This window comes from Dermacentor silvarum, chromosome 1 (assembly GCF_013339745.2).
Source record: "Dermacentor silvarum isolate Dsil-2018 chromosome 1, BIME_Dsil_1.4, whole genome shotgun sequence".
Lineage (NCBI taxonomy): Eukaryota > Metazoa > Arthropoda > Arachnida > Ixodida > Ixodidae > Dermacentor > Dermacentor silvarum.
Window position 1 is genome coordinate 111664670 of NC_051154.1, and position 23652 is coordinate 111688321.

At 47.2% G+C, this 23652-nt stretch overlaps 1 protein-coding gene across 2 annotated transcripts in view; it reads right to left on the reverse strand.

Annotated features, from left to right (window-relative positions):
• Positions 1 to 23652, reverse strand: part of LOC119435106 (synaptotagmin-15) — a 402319-nt gene that overhangs the window by 29708 nt on the left and 348959 nt on the right. For both annotated transcript variants that reach the window (XM_037702055.2, XM_049672531.1), the window contains exon 8: positions 14712 to 14894. In XM_037702055.2, the coding sequence (XP_037557983.1) occupies positions 14712 to 14894 (183 nt within the window). The remainder of the gene's footprint in view (positions 1 to 14711; positions 14895 to 23652) is intronic.

Sequence of the window (23652 nt, forward strand, 5' to 3'; positions counted from 1 at the left end):
GAGGTGACCCGCAGCGTTGTCTGAACAACCCAATCAAACACTCTCCTGGATTATAGGAGGCTACCTTTGTTCGCTTTCCAAACCAATAACATTGTCTACACTCAGCGGTTTTTCTTAACTAATTGGCTGACAAGAGGCGAGGAGCACGTTCTAGTGGAGATGGTTTTGATGGGGCCGAGCCAGCACAGTGAAAATAGATAACCGCATGAAGAGGGTGGTGCCGGCATCTCCGATTGGTCCCCTTCTCCTTACTTAGCTTGCGGTGGCATGGTTGAAAATCGCGGCGGCGTGCAACGGAAGGATAGGAATGCCCCTAAAACGGATCCTCAGCAAGGAAGAGTTGGCAGAGCGATGTCGTACGCATGCTGTAAGGGCTCGACAACGTTTTACTGCCACGCAAAAAGGTTTATCATGCGCAAATAAATACATGCTCACCGCAGGTGCGAGTAGTGAGGGCCTGAGCGATCAGCGGGCAGCCATCTTCTATTCCTTTCGGAATGGGGCAGTCTGTGGCTATTCAGAAAAATTTTCAGTTTTATTCGGCATATTAATGCATTTTTTTCGCGTACACGTCACTTTGACGTGGTGAGTTTTCGCCGTTTTGTGAGGTCGCGTGACAGACAGACGAAGTGGGCGTAGCCAGTAAACATTGGACCAATAGCAGAGGGCTAATGGTGAAAAGGCGTCGAATCAGGAATGATTACTTTTCTTTTGTGCGGTTTAATCATGCATAATCAGTGTGTACACCCTATATCAGATGGGGAGCTATCGCGGTTTTCGTGACGTCGCGTGACAGGCAGGCGAAGTTGGGAGTGGCCCGAAAATGTTTTGACCAATCGGGGAGGCTGATTGCAGAAATTGGAATCAAAACAGTTTGGAATCATTTTACGTTATAGCGCCCTTGGTATGGAAGTTAGTTATACACTTGAATGGTCCCCTGCCAACGTACCCTGTTCGTTCATTGAACGAACAGGTGCCCGCGGTCATGGATCCAATAAATACATTGCACTGATCTGCGTGTTTTGCGCGATGACAATTTTGTCTAGAGTATACGTAATGTAACCTCTGCACAGTAAAGAAAAATACAAAAAGAAAGAAATTAGCGTAGCTTGCACTGGAGGCGCAATGCTAAAGAGACAGCGGAGCTGATGGGCACCTAGCTAGTCCTGGCTTTTGGGCTAGGCTAAGCACTACCAAGTCATCCCCAGCATTTTCCGGAATTTATTGATCATTGATCGATTATGGATTAGCTATTGACCGGCTATTGGTTGGCTATCGCAAGGTATTGGCCACGTATTTGGGCTATGCTAAGCACTAGCAAGTCATTCCCAGCATTCTTTCCGAAATTTATTGATTATTAATCGATTATTGATTAGCTATTGATTGGTTATCGATTGGCTATCGCAAGGTATGGCTACGTATTTGGGCTAGGCTAAGCACTGCCAAGTCATCCCCAGCATTTTCCGGAATTAATTGGTTATTGATTGATTATCGATTAGCTATTGATTGACTCTCGATTGGCTATCGATGACTGGCAAGCTTAAGTAGTCCCAACCACGGTTAACTAGACTTAGCCAGGCTCAGCATCGCTAGTTCAGAGGGGTATGTGCCATTGAGCTTGTACCCTTTCTGCACTACCGCCAGGAACGGCCCACATATTTTTTCGACGACGGATGGACTAACGGCCGGCTTGAACAGCTCCGCTGATAATAAATGCTTTTTGGTCGTGTTATACTTCAGTATTTACCCTTAGAAGTCGTATATTGAGTGGTTCTGCCGCGCGTTTTCATTACTAGACTTTCCACTAGATCGCGTTTTTTTTTTCAGCCTGCGTCATTGAATAAAACACTTGGCATCTTGTTTATTATGGCACAAGAATATTTAGTTCTAACGTCAGATGTTTGCATCTTCAAGGAAAATTCTATTAAAATGTCATACTACGAACGATATAGTGTCATGGCAGCTTAGGTTTATTCTATGATGCGTAGTTATGTGATATGCCATGCAATTATGGCCCACCCCTCTACAAAAGTGTGTTTTCATACACGCAAAATTTCAAGTACGTGTATTTATTTATAGAACTGTGCGTGTTTATACATGCTTGTACTTGTTTGTGCGTGTTATGTAGTCCCTTTTGTGGCTTCCTGGACTAGTGAGCAGAACTTTATATGCATTCGTGCTCTTTGACTGTGTTCAATTATGTTTTTTTTTTTCACTCTGTGGGGTTTCATTTTGTCTGCAATGTGACAAGGAGTATCCGGTGCCACCTAAAGGCGCCAACCTCTCTTCCAATATCATGTTATTACATTTAGTCTCGTTGTTAGCCTGGTTCGCCGGGAGCTTTGGTTGCCGACAGGCAGCGAATGCCAATTTGTGCAACTCCTCGCTTCTGCGATGGCGAGGTGCGCATACAACGGCGGTCTTTCAGTTTTTTTTTCCTTCGCGCGAACGGGACAAAAAAGATATTTCTCGCCTTCAGCCTGCTTTTGCGATGTTTCCTTCAAGTTCCAGAATGTACCAACCAGCCCAATTCAATACGCTCCAGTATAGAACTCATCTTTGCGTGTACCTTCCCGCGCTGGTCACAAAGGCGCAAGTTGCATGTTTCCGACTTTCTTTCGACTTTGTTTCGATAAGTAAAAGGTGATCGCCGGTGAATCTGCTAGCTTACAGTAGGTTTTAAAAACTTCCTAGTGAGTTTGAATTAGTTTTAATTTAATCACCCACGCATACCCTGTGTGAGAAGCGCCGGTGTCATAGTTTTCACGCACGAGGGTTCCTTTGATTTGAGCCCTAGTGGGTTAATGTACATCTAGATCTCTCCGGCAACAGAACATGCCGCCCTTCGTGCCACTGTTAATTACGTCACAGAAGCAAAACCTCGAAAGTGGGTTGTTCTTCGTGATTCCAAGGCAGACCTTCAGAGTCTGCAGTCAGCCTTGCGACGCAAGACCCATGAACAACTCGTGTTTAAACTAGAGAGGTTCTCTATCAAGCCCTCATAAACGGACATGACGTAATCTTCCAATGACTTCCGGGGCACTGTGTCATCGTCGGTGAAGACCTTGCTGACGATGCCGCCCATAAAGAAACTCTGAGAATTCCTATACATTTGTCAAGGACAGACGTTGCGAGAGGTTTTCGTTTGCATGCTCAAACCAAGACTCAAACTTTGTGGAACACCCCGATTTTCGCGAACTGTCGTATTTACCGGCTTGATGCTACATTGAAGCTACAGATTCCATCGCACTTCTTCCGAAACTTTACTGTGCCGCCTCTGGTTAGAGGTGGCTTTTACGAAAGCTTACTCATTCCTTATTGGAATGTCCGACACACCTACCTGTGACCCGTGAAACTGTTACAAGACGATCGAGCATGTGTTGTGTTTTTGTAATATTTATGACATCATACGTGACGTTCTTCGCAGTGTGTTAAACTGATTAGACAGCAGACCATTTTCAGAGACAGATTCTTGGACCATGGCCCCACGCTTCGGAGGCTTACAAAGCGACGCGGGCATTGCTACAATTCATGAAATCGACTGGCCTCAGTGACCCATTGTAGGCGTGAAGTGATGGACAACCGCACGTATTCACACCGAGAGTACCTTCTTCCCTCCCTCTCCTTTCTTTCTTTTCACCCCTTAATCCACTTTCCCTATGTAGGGTGGCAAACCGGACATGCGTCTGGTTGACCTACGTACCTTTCATCCCTTCTTTTCATCTTCCTACTATAGCGTTAGTTATACTAACCATACGTGCCTATCCACCTGGGATTTCTGTGAGTTGGCTAGCATACTCTAAAGTGTGCATATCAGTGCATATCAGCGCATATCATATATATCTAAAGTGTGATTTGCAAGCACGCCTTGTTTTCTGTTGGCCTGACAATGAAGTAGAGGTTTAGCCCCGTATTCTATAACGTTTCTACACACGATAATCCACATCGACAAAAGAAAGTCTATGGCAGCGCCGCCCCTTCATTGAGCTGTAATTTCATTGGCACTCCTTGACAATTCCTGAGCGAAAATTTTGTAACCAGCTGCTCTCGGTGGTCTACCCGTATGCACTGAAATGAATGTGAGTTTCTTAATCAACTCCTACTTGTTCGAATCACTAAGAAGCGTTATTGTAGCGCAGTGTCTTCTTCAGTCGAGGGCGGCACCAGTGGGAGCGTTGGCTCATCAGTGGTCGAGATAAGCAATACACGTTTAGAGTAATCTTAGAAAAAAAATGACGCAGTTTCGGCCGAAAGGCGAAGCATCGATTGCGATAGCAAATTAGTAGAGAGCTATTCGGAGTAGGGATAGTAGTTTTGTCGGCTGCATAAACTTGGACACATTGGCTTACTAACTGAATTAACAATCGTGGTGTCAGCGCGCACAAGCAAACATGAATAGATCACACTGAATGACCGCAGCCAACGACTGTCAAAACGCTGGCAGCAAGCGCAGGTTCGCGCGGTCTATCGCTTCAACGGAAACTGAGCGGCGAATGCACAGCGCATACAAAGGTCAGAGCCGTGTGGACTTAAGAGACGGTGCTGGCGACGGGCACCGCCGGGCAAACTGCAAAGGAGAAGTTGTTGGCAGAGGAGAAGCTGCCCCCCCCCTCCCCCCTCTTCCCGCTTTGTTGCTTTCGCGTGGGAGATTGAGTGGCAAGATACGGCTTTGGTGCCGGAGCACAGCGCCGCCCCCGCCTCCCTCCCTCCCATACCCCCACGCGACGGTCGCGTTTGCTTTCCGCCGAGCGTTCGCTCTCCGTGATATCCCGCGGAGGAGTTCGCCCTCCGTGATAGCGCGCGTCCCCCGCGCGCTTTCGCTCGCGCATACTGCGCGCGGCGACGATTTTATCGCCCTTGGAATCTATACGGAACCTCACGGCGACGGCGACAGCGACGCCGACGGCAGAAATCCGGTTGAAGTGTCCATATAATTGCTATCGCAATAAAAGTATCGGATGCATTACAAGATAATGTAGAGGTTGGCAAATTGCTAGAGTGAAATATATAAAGTAGTAGGAGGAATATAGATATACGCCGGTAAACCAGACACGCGTCCGGCTTGAAAGTAAAACATGATTGGCTCGAGCAGGCTAGGTGAGCATTTCTCGTCTCCCCGTTTCAAAGGGGATGCCATTAGAAATTATTGTAATAATCATCATCCCGGGGTCGAGTAAGGGCATTAAGTCGACGCAAGGCCTGCTTGAGAATACGAGGGATAGCCACCAATGACGACGGCTACTCCTTGTCACATATTAGTGATAAACATATTATAACATCACGAAAACAAAACATCACAAGTTCAAAAAATCAAGAGCGGAGTGTGCTGAGAGTAAACGAGGTTCGTCATGATACCTGCCATCTCTTTGAATACTAATACAAATATGATTTAAAAATCCTCGCTCACCAGTGACGCTTTGTTTTCTTTTAACTAACTATTGCGAACAGCATTTATGAAACCTCGATTCCTCGATACGTTTAGATACTCTTTCGTGACTTTGAAAACATTCCAGTACTTCTGAAAAAAAGTTAAAATGAGTCATCTGCCACTTGAAAAGCTCTGGGAAAGGAACAAGAGAGAGAAAGGAAAGGGGGTCAACCGCTTATGGTTTGCTACACACCTCAGGGCGAGGGAATTAAGGGAGAAAAGGAAAGGGAGGCACCTCAGTGCGGATACGTGAGGCTGGCCATCACGCCTACAATCAAGCATCTGAGGATAGACTATTTCAGAAATCGTAGTATTGCTTGCGTTGCTTTGTGAGCCTGCGACGCAAGATGCCACGGTCTTGGAATCTTTCTCTGAGAGCCGGTTCAAGACATTGCGAAGAAGTTCACGTTCTTCGTCGTAACGAGGACAATAGCACGGAACGTGTTCTATTGCTTTTTCACAGCTGCACGGGTCGCCCATAAGGGTGTCAGCCATTCCAATGAGAAAAGAGTAGGCTTTTGTAAAAGCCACTCCTAGCCAGAGGCCGTACACGATAAAGTTGCATCACAGCTCAAGCTGTGGTATGGCGCACGAAATGAGCCAGACGGAAACCCATTGGAGTTTATGAGAGCCCAATGCTCGTATTATCAGCTCGCTTGCTCAAATCGACCACGGGGTAATGGTCGAAAGGTAGACACGAAACTCCATGATCGTTGGTTCGGTTCCATGTATGTTCGGTTATCTTTGTTTTGCGTTACGCCGAGCCGTGCCTGAGCCAAAGCGCGAACTAGCTAAGGCCAACCCTAACTCATACTCTCGGCCTATAGCAGGGTGACCCGAACCAGAATACGTGTATTGTATACCGGGTGATCTATGTTAATGGAAGCATTTTTTTTTTCAAATAGGATTTAACTGATGTGATGATGCTTTCTTCGCTATTCGTTCTTTCAGCACGAGCAGCCATCGCAGTCCGTTCGCTAAATAACACATATTCGTTAATAAACTTTGTAATTACTGGTTTTAAAGATGGCATTGCAGTGGTTGTATTGAAGGAGGACACCGAAGGAGGCGAAAGAAATTTCATCGTCATCATCATAATCATCATCATCATCATCATCATCATCAGCCTATTTCTATGTCCACATCTATTTCTATGTTCTATGCAGGAAAAGGTGAATTTTCGTCAACGCACATCTTAAAGATGAATGGCGTTCTTAAAACCAAGTAAAGTGTGCTTGCCTTATATGGCATCCTCCTCCTCCAATACTACCATTGCAGCGTTGGCGTTAAAAGCATTTACGAAAGGTAATTAACCATTCTTAGTTAATTCTTAGTTAATTCTTAGTTAAGGCGTTCTTAGTTAATTAGCAAACGTACTGCGATCGCTACGTGACGTCACATCTAGTGTCCGCCATGTCTAAAGAACGAAAAGTGAAGAAAACATCATTGCATCGGTTAAATCCTATAAAAAAAGGTGTTCCCCCTAATGTAAATCACCTCATGTATATATATATAATGAACGCGAAGAGAGGAAACCGAGGGCGCGATGTTTATTAGTCATATCATAAGAAGCCAACAAACAGACACCAAGGACTGCATAGGGGATATTACATACACTCCCAGGTTTAGTTCTAGTAGATAAACATAAATCCCCCCAAAAGTAGATGGGAAAACAGCGCCGCGGCAGCTCAACTGGTAAGAGCATCCCACGTGTAATGCGAAGACGTGGGTTCATGCCCCACCTGCGGCCAGTTGTTTATTCATCCACTTTCATTTCCATTAGTTTATCATTAGCAATCATTTGCTGTAATTCGTCTCCATTATTGAGCAACAATGGAGACGAATTACAGCAAATGATTGAGGACCTTAATCGAGAAAGTGTAAGAATTGGGTTGAAGATGAATATGCAGAAGACAAAGATAATGTTCAATAGCCTGGCAAGGAAACAAGAATTCAGGATCGCCAGTCAGCCGCTAGACTCTGTAAAGGAGTACGTTTATCTAGGTCAATTACTCACAGGGGACCCTGATCACGAGAAAGAAATTTACAGAAGAATAAAATTGAGTTGGAGTGCATACGGCAGGCATTGCCAAATCCTGACTGGGAGCTTGCCACTGTTGTTGAAGAGAAAAGTGTACAATCATTGTATTCTACCGGTGCTAACATATAGGGCAGAAACTTGGAGGTTAACAAAGAAGCTCGAGAACAAGTTAAGGACCGCACAAAGAGCGATGGAACGAAAAATCTTAGGACTAACGTTAAGAGACAGGAAGAGAGCGGTCTGGATCAGAGAAAAAACGGGGATAGCCGATATTCTAGTTGACATTAAGCGGAAGAAATGGAGCTGGGCAGACCATGTAATGCGTAGGATGGATAACCGGTGGACCATTAGGGTTACAGAATGGATACCAAGAGAAGGGAAGCGCAGTCGAGGTCGGCAGTAAACCAGATGGGATGATGAAGTTAGGAAATTTGCAGGCGCAAGTTGGAATACGCTAGCGCAAGACAGGGGTAATTGGAGATCGCAGGGAGAGGCCTTCGTCCTGCAGTGGACATAAAATGATGATGATCATTTCTGGAATTCAATGAATCAGTACATGTAATTTCCTTTACGCTGTCCTTGGTGTCTTTGTTTGTAGGCTTTTTATGATAAGAATATATATATATATATATATATATATATATATATATATAAATTTGTCCCATAGCGAGTTTGCTTGCAAGTTAGAAATGCGATTGCCATTAATAAAGATGTTGATTCGTCACCGAGGGTACGTATCTTGCCTGGTTAGAGTAAGCGGTATATTATGGGAAAAGATGGGGAGGAGCGGGGCATATTGGAATTGCTGTTTCCTGTAGGGAGTTGTAAGTGGCTCAGCGAGAAGAAATAATACACAGTTTCTTTTGCAACAGACGGCTCTACAGGTCAAATGCCAGATTATTGGTGGTACTATGACTTGGAGAGGCGTTGGAGGAGTTGTGATGTGTGGTGTTGTTTTAAGGCTGATTGTATGCATATGTTGACTCATATTCTGTGTTATTTTGTATGACCTCCTTGCTCCGTCCTTCGGACAACGTAAAAGTACCTACTCCTTCGCGAAGGTGTCTTTGTGCTTCGCGAGCTTGTATGGACAGCAGCATGATTTCTACGGTGTGTTTGATAGTATAAGGATGTTAATTTCATGTAAGTTTGGCGTAACTGAGTTTACTCAGAACGGGAGTTAAGTTGGTGTATGATGTGCTCACGTATGGCTAACGCGTTCGCGGTCCCTTTATTATATGTTGTCCAGTTTGCGTAGGATGTCTGTGATGTAGTTGGGAATTAGATTGTTGCGGTGGTGTCAGAGTGATGGTCTTGCTTACTGTATTTATTCGAATATAGATCAACCGCTTTACACTAAACTCGCCAAAAAACATTAATTCGAATATAAGTCGACCCCATTTCCCTTAAAAAAAAGACAAAAAATTTTAAACATGGCACACCTACGTTTACCCCAAGTTCAGCTACTAAACCTCCCTAGTCGATGCCACAAGTGGCATCTGCGTCGGAACTGCCGGAGTAGTTGTGCTCGTAGGATCCATCGCAGGCGTCCTCAGAACCCTAAACGACGTGCCGTCCAGTGCGTTGCATATGCAGGTTTTCTTAACGGCAGCCCGGATAATCTGCAGACTGGATTTACGGCGGGCGCGACGGAGGAACTCTGTTACCTCGGTCCTTTCCTAGCTTTGCTCCCGAATATAGGTTGAGTTTCTTTAGTCACGTACATAGGTCGATAGCTCATTTTGGGTCATATTTTCCGAAAAAGAAAGGTCGATCTATATTCGAATAAATGCGGTACTTACATTGGTGGCGGCAAGAAGTTTTGGTTATCAGGATGGTCCTCCTCTTCTTTCCGAGAGAATGTCGGGACGTTACTGAATGGGAGAGGTGGTTGAGTGAATTTTGGTGTTCGACGTGCTCCCGGACGTGGGCCTGGACGTTGTGGTCCAGGCTGTCGTGGCGTGGGTTTTGTTAGATTGTTGATTTTGTTCGGAGCTTATTTTGCAATGTTGCTCTGTATGCCCGCTGGTATGATGTGATTAGTTTGTTCTGTTTCTTCTAGAGCTGGGGGTGCAGAGGTTGTGCGTGGTAGTGTGTGGGAAGCTGGCCGTTTGTATTGGGTTATGGGCGTTGTCTCTTCGTTTTATTGGTGTCGGGTGTTCTTCGGTTTGTCTGGTTCCGGTTAGACTCTTGGGTAGGCAGCTGATAGGGCTGCTTTGTTGGCAGCTTGTTTATTTGGCCAGATGGGGTATCGAAAGCTGGGGTTCTATCCCTAGTTGATGCATTGTATCCCAAGGGTGAAAGCTTGGGCGAGTTGGTAATAGTTCATGGCGGTGTTTTGCGCAGCGCATGAATTGCTTCAGGAAGCCATTCATGCCATTTCTCCTCTGTACTTTCTCTAAAGCTATTTATGCGCTGCGTAAAACACCGCCATTGTATCCCAGACACGTGGAAATCCTATTTTGAGTCGGTACCCGGTGCGAATGGGGTGCTGCACCCTTCTAACTTAACTGCGGCGCAAATGCTGTTCGGTGTCCGATGATATGAAATAATGCGCATTGTACCACTATCCCCAACTCTGCAGTGGAAAGCACTAGTGGGGTCTGAGCCACCGATGTGACTACCCACTCCAGACGAGACGCATTAGCAGGCTGCGCCATGAATGCACTCTTTATGTGCCGCTCGTCAATGAACTTCACGCCAACTTTGTCCACTGAGTATATATGTGCCAAACATGTGTGCGGCAAGAGAGGGAACAAGTCTCGGCGTTCGCAAGCACCGGCGCGCCATGCATCTCGGAGGCCACGCGCAGGCTTCGCGGCGGCGGTGCTAGATGGCGCCGTGTGTTCGTAGGGAAGCTCGAAGGAGGAGTCCCACTGCAGTACATGCCTCACACATAACTCGATTAAACGGTGGCAATACATTGCGTCACTGTATTGATTCAACGCTTGAACATCACTCACTGCGAAGGGCAGAGACGACGGCAAATTCGCAGTGTTTTTCTTGACAAACCAGGCAAGTGTGTGCTATATTGAATGATGCGGACCATAAAATGCCTTCTTGCTGCAAACGTTTAGCAAGAACAGAGCAGCAGTAAGCGTAATATCTTCTTTTTACGATTTAAGAGCAAAACGCAGGTCATGAATTGTAGAGGACGGAAATGTTCCCTTGCTGGTCAGAATATCGTTCAGATTATCGACGTACTCTGTCAAGAGATGGGTTGGGTAGCCCAGTGGCCACTCCAAATTTTTCGGTGATGTCTTGAGGGTTGGAGTTCTGAGTAGTGTATCATCGAGGTATTGCACACAAAGCCGGAATGTCTAAGTAACTTTATGAAAATCCAAGAAACGAATATCGTATACGTGCGATCAGATATGGCATTGGCATAACGTCTCCCTGTTATTAAGCAGGGCTCCCATGGCCAAGAGGTTAAGAGCGTGTTGTCCAAGAAAGTGCTCAAAGCCATGGGCGCAAACTTCTGGTGCGGCTGGCACCTGCAGGCCAGTCGTGATGACTCACCTTATCACTGACGCATATACAGAAGCGCACGAAGAAAGCTTCACATTGTGGTGCTATACATGTATGTTAAAGCCTCTAGCTCCATTTATTAAATGCGTAAGCATTTCTATGCCTACCCAACGGAGAAACCCGTCGGTCCGTCCCATAAGGCGAATCGCTATAAAGAAATTAATGTATAAAAAACTATAAATTCGAAAGGAAAAATGTTGGCGGTGATGCGTTTCGAACGTACGACCCCATGCTCAGAAGCCGAGTGTCCTACCCATTGGAACAAACACCCACGCTTGTAGAAGGTGAATATATCTGAACCAAATGAATGTCTTCTACCGATGGTGCAAAACAAATATCAAAGGAGAACAGTTTCGATGAGGGCTTTCTTGAAGATTTGGTGATGGTGGAACAAAAGCAATCTCTAGAACTACATGTAAACCGGATTTAGAGTATTGTAGACAATATGAAAATTCAGATTTTGTGAAAGTTCAATGTCAAACACGCCACATCCCCGATGCATTTCGGTGATTGCGGGATGTGCCTTCACCGACCGAAAGGTCACCGATCTCTGACGGATCATGCGCTTCGCGTCGCGCAACACAAATAAGCCGCCAGTGAGTTGAGTTGATATGGATGATAAGGAGTGATGAGCGGTTATATGGGTCTCGTCATGCTTGATAACAGTTCGGCGCAGATGGATAAGGTACGAAAAGGGATAAGGGCTTATAAGAGTCGGATCAAGTCCGATAAGGATGATGAGAACCGATAAGGTTGATAAGGAAAGATCAGGGTTGATAAAGATCGGATCGATTGCGATAAGGTTGATAATGACGTACAAGGGTTGATAAGGGTCGGATTGAGTCCAATAAGGTTGATAACAACCAATAATGGTTCATAATGGTCGGATCTAGTCAGATAAGTCTGATAACAACAGATAAGGGTTGATAAGGTTTTATACTGGTCGTATCAAATTTGATCAGATTTATTATGACACGGGCTGCATGGAAATGAGCAAGTGGCACAATGCTTACGCATACTCGGACAACTCCAGTGGAGTTGTCCGAGTATGAGTTACTATTTCTGACGCAGTCAACCCCTAGGCTGTCATAAGCGCAGGAAGCAGTTTCCAACTACAGACCTGACGATAAAACTCCGTTTAGCGGCAGATACTACTTTAAATTTGTCAATCGCCTTTTAACCTCCGTGACATCATAGCGTGTCAGCACAAAAAATAAGCATATGTAAAACTTGTAGAATAAAACTAGGTTTCCTGCGTCTTCAAGTTTGAGTTCCTTTATTTCGCCGGCCCTCACCATCGATAAACATTACCGTAAGGTGCAGTTGAATTAGCGCGAACAAAATCTCAATATCTACGTGCTCCCACTGAGCACGGGAGTAGCGTGTGCGAGAGCGATAAAGATATGAGCTTGGACATATCTTTCCTAGTAGGCTGCTGCATTGGACCGTCAAAATTTTGCAAATGTTGCTTAGGTGAATCATGTTTATGCAACAGGCAATATAATGCATATATTGTTGCGAAAGCCTTATTGTTGCAACAGGCAACAATAAGACATACTTCCATTAATATTGGCCGCTCTTTCAAAGGTTACAAAGATTTTAAATTCTGAAGCGCAGGTGTTATTTCGTCACAATTTACTCCGCAACTGTAGCAAGTTGGGCGAGTGAATACAACTGCATGTTTACCTACAGCGGGAACAACTGAGACGGAACACAAAGGTAAGGGGATGCCACATTAGCGCTCGTATGCCCTTCCTTTGTGCTTCGTCTGATTTGTACGAGCTGCCGGTCATCATTTACTTCGCAGCTCATTCCAGTGTTAGTATGTAAACTTACCCTACTTTGAATGCTTGCATTAATAGTTATTTATTCAACGTCATTTTCTTTCGCGCGTCCATTGGTTCCATGCACAATAAAGCCGCGTTTTTATCCCGTTATCACGAGTCATATAGTGTACCATCTACGTCAGCTGTACTTTTATTGGGAGGTATTTTTTTGTGCTTATACTTATCCACGTTTCTAGAGTGGAGTGAGTGCCACCGACCACCGTTTCTCGAAGAAACAGCAAGGAAGAAAAGGCAGCGTGCACATATTTGTCTCATGAGGCGAAAACGCAAAGGGAGAAATTGAGCGTTAAGTACCGTATTTGTTGGACTACAGTCAGCACCCGGTCCGCAGTGGAAATTTCGGCTGAAAATAGTTTTTTTTTCTTAGTTCACAACCAGTATAAAGTCGATTTCGCTATGAGTTTCAGCATGGTAAAATGGTGCAAGCGCCGTCGCACCTCTCTTCTTTTTTTTTTTCAAGCGTGCCAACTATTCTAAATAATTAAATCCTGTAGAGCAGCACAGAAAATCTACTTTCGCGTTATAGTCACGAAAGTACGATAACTTTATTTCAGGCAGAAAAAAATGCCGCTTCTGGCGAAGATGAACCAAAAGTACAGCTTTTAAGTTCCTGCTCAGTGCACCTGTCGAGAAAGAAAATGACACTGCCGCAGTAGACGATTTTGCCAACACCAATTGGAGCACATTTTTACGTGGCACTTTTATACAAGCATTTAGCCGTTATTTACAGCGCAATAGTTTTAAGGACAAATAATACTGCACTGCTGTCTATCCAAATAATATTAAGCTGGACCGTCCTTTTAACGTGATTCCAGCAAAATTCGTAGGAACATTTGTATTCAACAATATAGAACGTATAGTGACATGTAGAGGATATAAAACAAATAAACAAATAAATTAGAATGTATTTTTCTCTCTTCTTTTCTCTAAGTTCTACGAGTAGGTAATGTAGGCCTGTTTTTGATAAATATGAGTGACACGTGCGTATACAGTCTTAATATGTCATATTGACTTGCACTTAAGTGAAAAACTGTCGCTTAGCGGCCTGTGGTCGTCGACGTCGCCCGATGCGTTATATGTACACCCAAACAACTTCTCAATTGGCAGTTGGTCCGATTATTGTACATAAGACATCTGAGTGGGTGACTTCGTACCAACTAGCCAGAAAGAAGACGTTACTAAGCTGACTTTCAAATGGTGCTTTTGCTGTGCAAACGCCCGCACGCAGAGTGCGCTGACAGAGAGAGAGAAAAAAAGGAAAGGCAGGGAAGTTAGACAGGTTGTACCTGGTTTGCTACTCTACTCTGACGGAGGGGAAAGTGGAAAAAAAAAGAGAACAAGTAACGTCCGCGCACACATAACAGTGTTCACGGCGTATAGAAAGGCGGTCACAGAGCTTAATCACGATCTAGTGGCTTTCTGTGCGGACGACGGTTGAGTCCCTCGCCGCAATCTTTTATTACGACCGCAATAAAATGCTATTTTACTACGACCGCAATATATGGATGCTGGAGTCGCACTTGCGCCGTCGCCTTCGGCGTTGACGTGCTGCCCTGCTATCGACGGCGTATACACAGCCCACGCGTGGGCGATTAGAAGGCCTCCAGTGACGCGAAGTGCGTTTGGCTACAAAAGCGACGAACCCTAGTGGACTTCAGGCTCCGCTCAATCGGCTCTTCCGGAGCCAGTACCGCCTTCTGGCTTTCACTGCTGGCATGAGCGTTGTGCGCGGACACATTAGCGCTCCTGTAGGTAACGGTATGTACTATGGTCCCGTCGCAATCACAAGGATTTCACAATACACTGTCCACCGTGCTGCTGCGAAAACAGCCGGAGCTAGTAAAGGTGACGCTCAGAGTGTTCTGACCTTTGTATGGTTGCGCCAGGCAGGTGAGCTTGAGAATGACGCTGGCTGCACTCAGCCCTGCAGGTGTCAGGCGGAACGCAAATGACTCCATAAACTTGGGTTCCGATGTGCGCTTGACCACGGATGTCTTCTTGCTTTTGACCACTTTGTTCTCGAGGAGGAAAGTCACCTTCACTTGCGTGTCTGTCGAAAAAGAAAAGGCAACAGCTTTACGCTCCATCCACCTCTCTGGCGCAAACGGCGTCCTAAATTTGTTTATTTTCGGCAAGCATTATCATCATGGACCGTCAAAATGACTTCCACCAGGAGAAGCTGTCCCGCGCTTTCTTCTGCTTAATGTAGCGAGTGCAGAATATCCCTTTAGGGAAATTGTACTTGCAATTAAAATCTTCGTTCAGTCATAGTTTCGGTTCTGCACGCATATTATCACATCTTTCCGCGACAACCCTTCTGAACCAAGTGTCTTAGATTCCTGCGATACGTGTACTTATTACTGAAGCTATGAAATTGCATTGGCGGCTACGACTATTGGTCTTCTAGTGATGACGTCAGAACACGACAATGCACTAGTGCATGCATTTCACCTAGGAAGATATAAATCGTCACACGTCACGCGAACGTGAAGCCCCTGATATATAGTCATTGCTGCGACCAAATATCTGTTATTGTAGTAATCAAATGTAGTAATCAAACAATGTTATTGTAGTAATCAAAGTGGCCCGTGATAACGCCAGAGCATCAGCTATTTAATTATTATATTTTACAATATTTGTCTTTCGCCTGTGAAAACGCGCAGGAGTCATCAGCACCAAGCTTATGTGACATGTTTCGATAAGCACGCAAAACTTGCAGGCAGTCTGCGGCTAAAAATTTGGCACCGGCCACCAAGATCGGCGACCCTGATGGGAAAATTTTTTTCCGTTGTCATGGAATGAATTAATTTTCTGCATTACTGTATCAGGGTTTCTTGGATTTCCCACCGCACACAATAGCAGTCTTCGAGAAGTCAAGTCGATAGGGTCGGAAAAAAAGAAAATCGATTGCATGATACGAATGGCTTTCAAGAGGGCGGTAGGCGTTGCAATCAACGCGAGCACCGACAAGTTTCTAGAGCTCGGACTTCACAACTCACTCGACGAATTAATCGAGGCGCACGAGGTTGCGCAATACGAACGATTATCCAAGTCAACAACGGGTCGACGCATCCTCGAGTCGCTCGGCACCACGTACCACACTCAGCATGGAGAAAAAACGGTGGTTCCAGCCTCGGTCTGCGACCGCCTGATCGTCCCGCCACTTCCCAAGAACATGCATCCGACGCATCACGTCGGGCGACGCAACAACCGAGCTAGCGACCTTCAAAAGAAATTTGGTAAAAGTAACGAGGCGGTGTACGTAGACGCCGTGCGATATGGCGAAGGAAGAAGCGCACACGCGATCGCGGTTGTAGACAGCACGGGCAAATGCCTCGCGAGTGCCACAGTGACCACGGGACACACGGAGGCGGCAGAAGAAGCCGCGATAGCCTTAGCACTCGCCACGGTGCCGAATGCTGCGATCATGATCAGCGACTCGCAGGCGGCAGCCCAAAGCTTCGCGCGCGGCCGCGTCTCGCGGGAAGCGGCCCGCATACTCCAAATCTGTGAGGACGGGGACTCGACGTCACAAAATTCTACGGTCTTCCTCCTCTGGACCCCGGCACACACCGACGTCCCGCTCGCGGGCAACGAGGCGGCCCACGCCGTGGCTCGAGGTCTCACTCGCCGAGCCGTGGCAGACTACGTGGCCGCCGCCTCCGCCCCCGAGTGCGGGGCGTCGGATCTGCCGGATCGAGACACTACGACAGACGCGCGCTGCAACAACAACAATCACAATGGCTGTGGGGCGATCGCCTGACCACGTTCAGAGACCTCACACAACACTACAGACTCGAAAGACGCAAATTACCGCCACCGCACGTTAAATTAAACAGGAAAGAGGCCGTAAACTTGCGCTTATTAAAAACACACAGTTACCCAAGTCCGGCAGTCTTACGCCACTGTTACCCTAGCTTATATCCGACTGATGCGTGTAAAGCGTGTGGACTCAGAGCAACGCTGCGACACATGCTCTGGGAATGCGCCGGCAGCAACGGTACTGAAACCGCCGCCGTTCGCGACTGCGCTCATAACGGCAGGCGTTAATGGATTAAAGGAAGCCTCGAGCTCGCCCATTCCCGCCAGTTGCCCCGGCTGCTGGGGCCGCCGGGGACCTTCTCCGTCGGCGCCGCCGCCGCTGGGAAGCGGGCCTGAAAAGTTCGGAGCTGGAAGACCAGCTCTGGGCCGTCCGGCAAGCCGAAGATGCCGCCCGAATCCAAGGACTTCGAGCCGACACCTGAGACCACTAAAAGCAACGTTCCGGCACTTTAAATAAAGTTTATTTCTTCTTCTTCGAGAAGTCGTCACAGTCATCATAAAGCTTGGTCTATAAAAGCTCGCATCACTGTGACGTTTACTCACAGAGCTACACGCGCCTTGGTATGCTGAACAGCCTGTTTACCCCTATCAGTCCCCATTGTGTGTTTTTCATAGTCCTCGCGAGCACGAATTGGGCACTCTGAGCACAGTCGGGGAGAAAGCGCAGAGCTGACAAGTGCTGTCACAATGCAATGCACTCTGATTGCTGATTCCGCATGGGCCTTTCTCGCAGAAGCTACTGATGTGACTAACGCTATGTGCAAACGTTTTGCTAACCCACGAGAAAAATACAAAATTAGTTCGCTAAACCGAGGAAAAGAAGTACACATGGCCAGTCTCTGGAAACTTTCCGTGACATCAAAGAAGCTTTGCGGTAGTAAGAATTTCCATAAACCTAGCATCCACTCTGTTCATTCACCTTTTGAGAACTCGTTTCTCTAAGGTTCATGTTGCCATAAACATGGTTCATGTTGCCATTGTTGATGTTCATAAAAAAAAAAAACTCCGAGGACATCTAAGCACTTCTTATGAGTTGTGAATGCGAAAACATTAATGTTCAACTGAATGCCGCTGAGCGGTCGTTCGAGCTTTGCGCTTAGAGTAATGTAGCCATAGCGGTACGTGCTGCCCGAGCCTACAAGCAGCAGCAGCCTGCGGGGCCAACGCCACTTGCCACCGACGTCCTGCGCGATGAGAGGCCGAGGAAGCATACAGCGGCCACCAAGGCCGGCAGGCGCACAAAGCAGCTAATAAATATTTACTAATAAAGCCCAGTGGCGGTGAGGGAGAAAGAAACGGACCGCGTGCCGGCTTCCGAGAGCGAGACGGCGGCACGCGTGCGTCACGCGACTGCCTCGGCGACAACAAGCCACAACAAGGGTAGGAAATTGTACTTTTCCTGAGATTTGATAATTCTTGGAATAATTCCGCCCTACCTAATGTGGCGTTTTTATAGGTTCTCAATAATTTGTATTTGTATATATTGTGGATTTTCATAATTTTATGTTTGTAAAAGAGTGGTTCTGTGTGTTCTAAGAACGAGGAATTTTTTATCGATCGAAGTGCTTTTTTTCTGAATGAGGAACAGTTTCTGTAAGTTCGATGCTGTCGTGTTTCCCCATATTAGCATGCAGTAATGTAAGTGAGAGTTAAAGAGTGAGAAATATAACATCTCTTTAATGCTGACTGGAAAGGTGTGACGGTTCTGGCTTAATACAGCGGCGGCTTTACGTAATTTTGGTAATTAAGTTTTCACGTGTTCATTCCAAGACATGTTTTCTGAAAACATTACACCTAGAATTTTAACAGACTTTTCTATTTTAATTTTGAATGGCCCGAGAGCTACAAGGTCTTCTATTTTTTCTAAGGTGCCTGGGGGGCAAAACAACAAACACTTAGTTTTTGACTCATTAAGAATGAGCCTATTGTTTTGGCACCAAATCTGCAAGTTGTAACAGAACGCACTTCCCTTTTGCCTTGCAATATTAATGTGTCTTGCCTTAACGAGTACCGAGCAATCATCGGCATAAATAATATATCTACAATCCTCATACATTTTTACAATATCATTAATATAGAAAAGAAAGAGAACTGGTCCCAGTATGCTACCCTGTGTAACTCCACATTCAATAGAGCGGTTACTAAGTGGCATTAAGCATAGTGCACAGGAATTCAGAGCGCGACATATGATGTGAGCGCGGAGACGTTTTAATATTTCACGCTCGTCGTTCACGTTCACATTCACAATTCTTGTAGCCTACTTATCTCCAACAAGTCGTCTAGATTGTGAGCACTTACGGGGAATTTTCACATCGACTTTACAGACGTGGGTGATCACTGGCTACATTAACGCCCACTATTACCTACGGGGAATCTCCAAAGTGACGTCTAGAGGGAGAACATTGGTGTCCATTGCCTCTGAACGCGAACTTTGCCTGTAAAATGATGGAAGCCCTACTTATCTGCGTGGATCAGCGTATAGTAGCTGCCTGGACCTTACTTTTGTTTCAGGTTCGTTTGCGAGAAGAGTGCACTGGTTTTCGGATTTAGAAACGCGGGGTAGCGACCACATCCCAACTTATTTGAAGATTGAAGGTTTGACTGGCTCCAAGTCCCACAGAGCCGTCCATTGCACGGATTGGCCTAAATACAAAATAATCATGGAAGACTGTTGTCGTGACGGCACCTGCTACAACCTAGAGGGCGCGATAAAGGATGCCATTCAAACAACCACGCATTCGCTTTTGAAAGTTCTGCCTGCACCGATTTCGACATCGAACTCAAGAAACTTCGAGCAATTCGCCGTCGTGCGGAACGAAGATATAGACGCACGAAGTAAAATCATGATTTGACATTGGCTAGACGCACACAAAAGAAAATACAGCGTCACATGAAGAAGCTGGCTTCGCAACAATGGGTATCCTTCGGCGAGTCCCTGGATCCGCGAAAGCCTTTGCAGCTTACATGGAGGACTGTTCGTGGTTTTCGCACAATCTTTGGTCAGCGCCACCCGTTTAAATCTCTGGCACTTAATCTACAATGTAGGGAGATTGACGTCGCAGAATCTTTCTGCAGAAAGATTGCTGGCGAGGCAAATTCCGATGGAACGGGAACGGGGACGCTCGACCACCGACTGTTCTCAAGCGATCCCCGCATGGAGTTTCCGTTTTCTATGGAAGAACTAGAAGCGGCGCTGGCTTTGTGCAGGCGTTCTTCAGTGCCAGGTCCTGACGGCATTACGTACCGTGCTCTGTCTAACCTAGGAGACCAAACTCGGAAGGCACTCTTTCTCCTATACAACGACTCCTGGCAGTCGGGTTCGGTTCCGCAGGAATGGAAGTCAAGTCGCCTCATTCCACTTGTCAAAGCTGGCAAGTCGCCTTTGGACATTTCCTCATACCGTCCGATCGCACTTGCCAGCTGTGTCGGAAAAACAATGGAAAGAATGATTTTAACACGACTGGAATGGTACTTAGAGTACTATGAAATCTACCAAGACGCTATGGCCGGGTTCAGGCGCGGCCGTTCGTCAACAGACAACGTTGTTGACTTGGTAACATTTGTGCAGCAGCAGAAGGCCTGTAAACGACTATCTGCTGCTGTGTTTATAGACGTTAAAGGGGGCTTACAATACTGTCACCCATGAAGCCATCTTTAGCGCGTTAGAAGCCGTAGGACATGGTGGTAAGATATTGTTACACAAAGAACGAGTCAATTAGACGAGCAACTATTTACAGATTATATTTACAGCAGCAGTTGCAACGTTGACCGGTTGGATTCACAGCGGGAGCCCAGTTCGTTCTTCCTCCTCTTTTCTCGAGTGATGGCGCCCACGCGCCTTGTTCGAACAACCAAATACAACACGCGTGTAGCCATCTGGAGTGACGAAAGTGGTCTCTTCTTGGTCTTGCTCATCTACGGAAATATGCCAATAACCAGATCGAAGGTCCATGGAGGAAAAGTATTTGGCACCGCGAAGACAATCAAGAGCATCGTCGATTCGCGGTAAAGGGTAAACATCCTTTTTAGTGATTCGGTTTAGGTGGTGGTAATCAACGCAGAAACGCCAAGTGCCATCTTTCTTTTTGACGAGCCCGACCGGCGACGCCCAATGACTCGACGAGGGCTCAACAATGCCTTTGGCGAGCATCTTGTTTACTTCCTGCTGAATAAATTGCCGCTCTGCCGTGGATACGCGATACGGTCGGCGGTGAATGGGAACAGCATCACCAGTGCTTATCCGATGCTTAACAAGGGACGTCTGACCAAGTGGTCGATTCTCAGTGTCTTGTATGTCGCTGTAGGAAAGCAAAATCGATATAGGGCTGCTGCTTGAGCAGGAGCGAGGTCCGGAGCAACCACGGGACGTAATGGGTCGTCGAGGTTCATGGCATCCTGCGGGTAATCAGGACGATCTGGAGACGCGTCGGCTGCAAAAGCAGTGACGTGGTCGTCTGTCACTGACCGGAGCGTGGCCACCACTATGCCTTCAGGTAACACTTGCTTCGTCAAGCCAAAATTGATAACGGGGAGGTAAATTCGATTAGCAGCAAGGGTTACGACGGCGTATGGAACAGAGATGTCGCGTGCCAGGAGGACATCAAGAATAGGTGCGACGACAGGTTAATTCGACGAAGGTTAAGGCTTTTGGAGGTAAGCGAACAAACGTTGTAGTGCAGAGGGTGTTCGGATGTCTGAAAAAAGAGCAAGCTCGAGGCACAGCCTACCGGCGGAACAGTCGATGAGGGCAGAATGCGTCGTCAGAAAGTCGAGCCCCAAGATTAGGTCATGTGGGCAACTAGTCAGCACGGTGAACAGGACTGGAACTTGGCGGCCAGCTATTCCTATGCGAGAAGTGCACATACAACTGACGGCAACAGTGGCGCCATTGTCGACGCGTACGGCTCGAGTGATGGCGGGCGTAAGAACTTTTTTGAGGCGACGACATACGAGCAGGTTAGCGCTCATTATGGACACTTGGGCTCCAGTATCAACCAATTCCGTCAACCGAACACCATCTATGTCTACTTCAATTAGGTTCGTGTTGGTGAGGAGCGTCAACGGAGGATTTTGACAGGACGAACGTGATGCAGCACTACATCCAAGAGCTACATGGCCTAGTTTTCCGTTCGGTAGGTTCGCGAGGAAAAGCGGCGAGGTTGGGGTGACTGGGAGCGAGGGCGTTAAGGCGGCGGCGATCGCACGGAGGAGCGGCTGTCACGGACGTCAGAAGTAGGGTACAGACGACGAGGTGAATAACGGCGAACGTCGGCGTATGGGTGAGGAGCCGGGAATGAGCTCCAGTATGGCGGCATCCTGGGGGTGCGGCAGTGGCGGGATACATAACCAATTCGGTGGCAGCGGAAGCATATCGGTTTGTCGTTTGGGGTTCGCCATTCGGCAGGATTGCGTAGTCTGGGAGCGAAATACTGGTCATTGCAGGTTGTGGCCATGGGAATGGGTGCCGAATCAGGTCGGGAGACAGAGCAGGCGGTAGGGATGCCAAGGTTTGCAATTTCTTGCCGCACAACTGCTTGAATAACGGAAATAGTGGGGGCCGCTTGGTCAAAGGTACCGTCAAGGGGTCGTGGGTAAAGTGGGGCCGGACTCGCCGCTTCAAGCTCTCGGCGAACGATACGAGTGACGTTCTCTTGAAATGGTCGTGTGGCGGTAAGAACGGAGCAAGAGGACGTGGCAGGTGTGTTTGGGAGCCGGGAAAACGGTAGGACGACGCGGCGGCTTTTGGCTACCTCGAAGCGGCGGCATTGATTGACGATGGCGTCGACAGTAGAGCAAATTGAAGGCGTCGTCCGCGATTCCTTTTAGGATATGGCCCACCTTGTCAACCTTGGTCATGTGCTCGTCGACTTTCCGGCAAAGCGCGAGCACTTCCTGTATGTAGGAGACGTACGATTCGGTCGACGACTGGACACGGGTGGCAAGCTCTTCTCGCGCAGCCTGTTGGCAACCTGACGGGTTGCTAAATAGGTCGCGAAGCCTCTCTTTGAAAATGTCCCAGGTGGAGAGCTCGGCCTCATGGGTGTGAAACCAGACACGTGGTGTCCCGTCCAGATAAAAGATCACATTGGAAAGCATGATGATAGGGTCACAGTGGTGGCTTTGGCTAACACGCTCATACATGCTGAGCCAGTCGTCGACGTCAACGCCATTTTGGGCGGAGAATGTCCCAGGATGACGGAGACTGGGAACCGTAACGTACGTTGTGGTTGGCGCCACAGGTGTAGGTGGCGACGGAATGATTCCATCGGAAGGCATGGCTGAGAAGACGACGGTGCGGCCGCTTCAGAGCTCCGTGGCGAGGACGGGGAACGTTCCACCTCCACCACAATGTTACACGAAGGACGAGTCAATTAGGCGAGCAACAATTTACAGATCATATTTACAGCACCGGTTGCAGCGCTGACCGGTTGGTTTCACAGCGCGAGCCCAGTTCGTTCTTCCTCCTCTTTTTTCGAGTGATGGCGCCCGCGCGCCTCGTTCAAGCAACCAAATACAACACGCGTGTGCAATATATATGTGGGTATGCAGCTACTTACAGGGGAGATCATTCTACGTGCACACAGAAAATGGCCCGACATCCGAGCATTACGGTAGGCGAGGAGTGCCTCAAGGCGGAGTGCTTAGCCCGGCGCTTTTCAATCTAACCCTCATTAGATTAGTTTAGAACCTGCCAAGCACCGTGCAGCTTTCTATCTATGCGGACGACATCTGCATTTGGGCATCAGGTGTAACAGGACTTCAGCTTCGCGCTCGGCTTCAGAAGGCAGCCACAATGACATCTTGCTACCTTCGTCAACAAGCACTTGAAATTTCATGCGGAAAGTGCGCAATGGTGGCATTCACCAGGAAGCCAATGTCTGCTCACGACATATCAATTAACGGACAACTTATACCATACCGCAAAAGTCACAGGTTCTTGGGAGTCGTAATTGACAGAGACCTGTCTTGGACACCGCACGTGAATT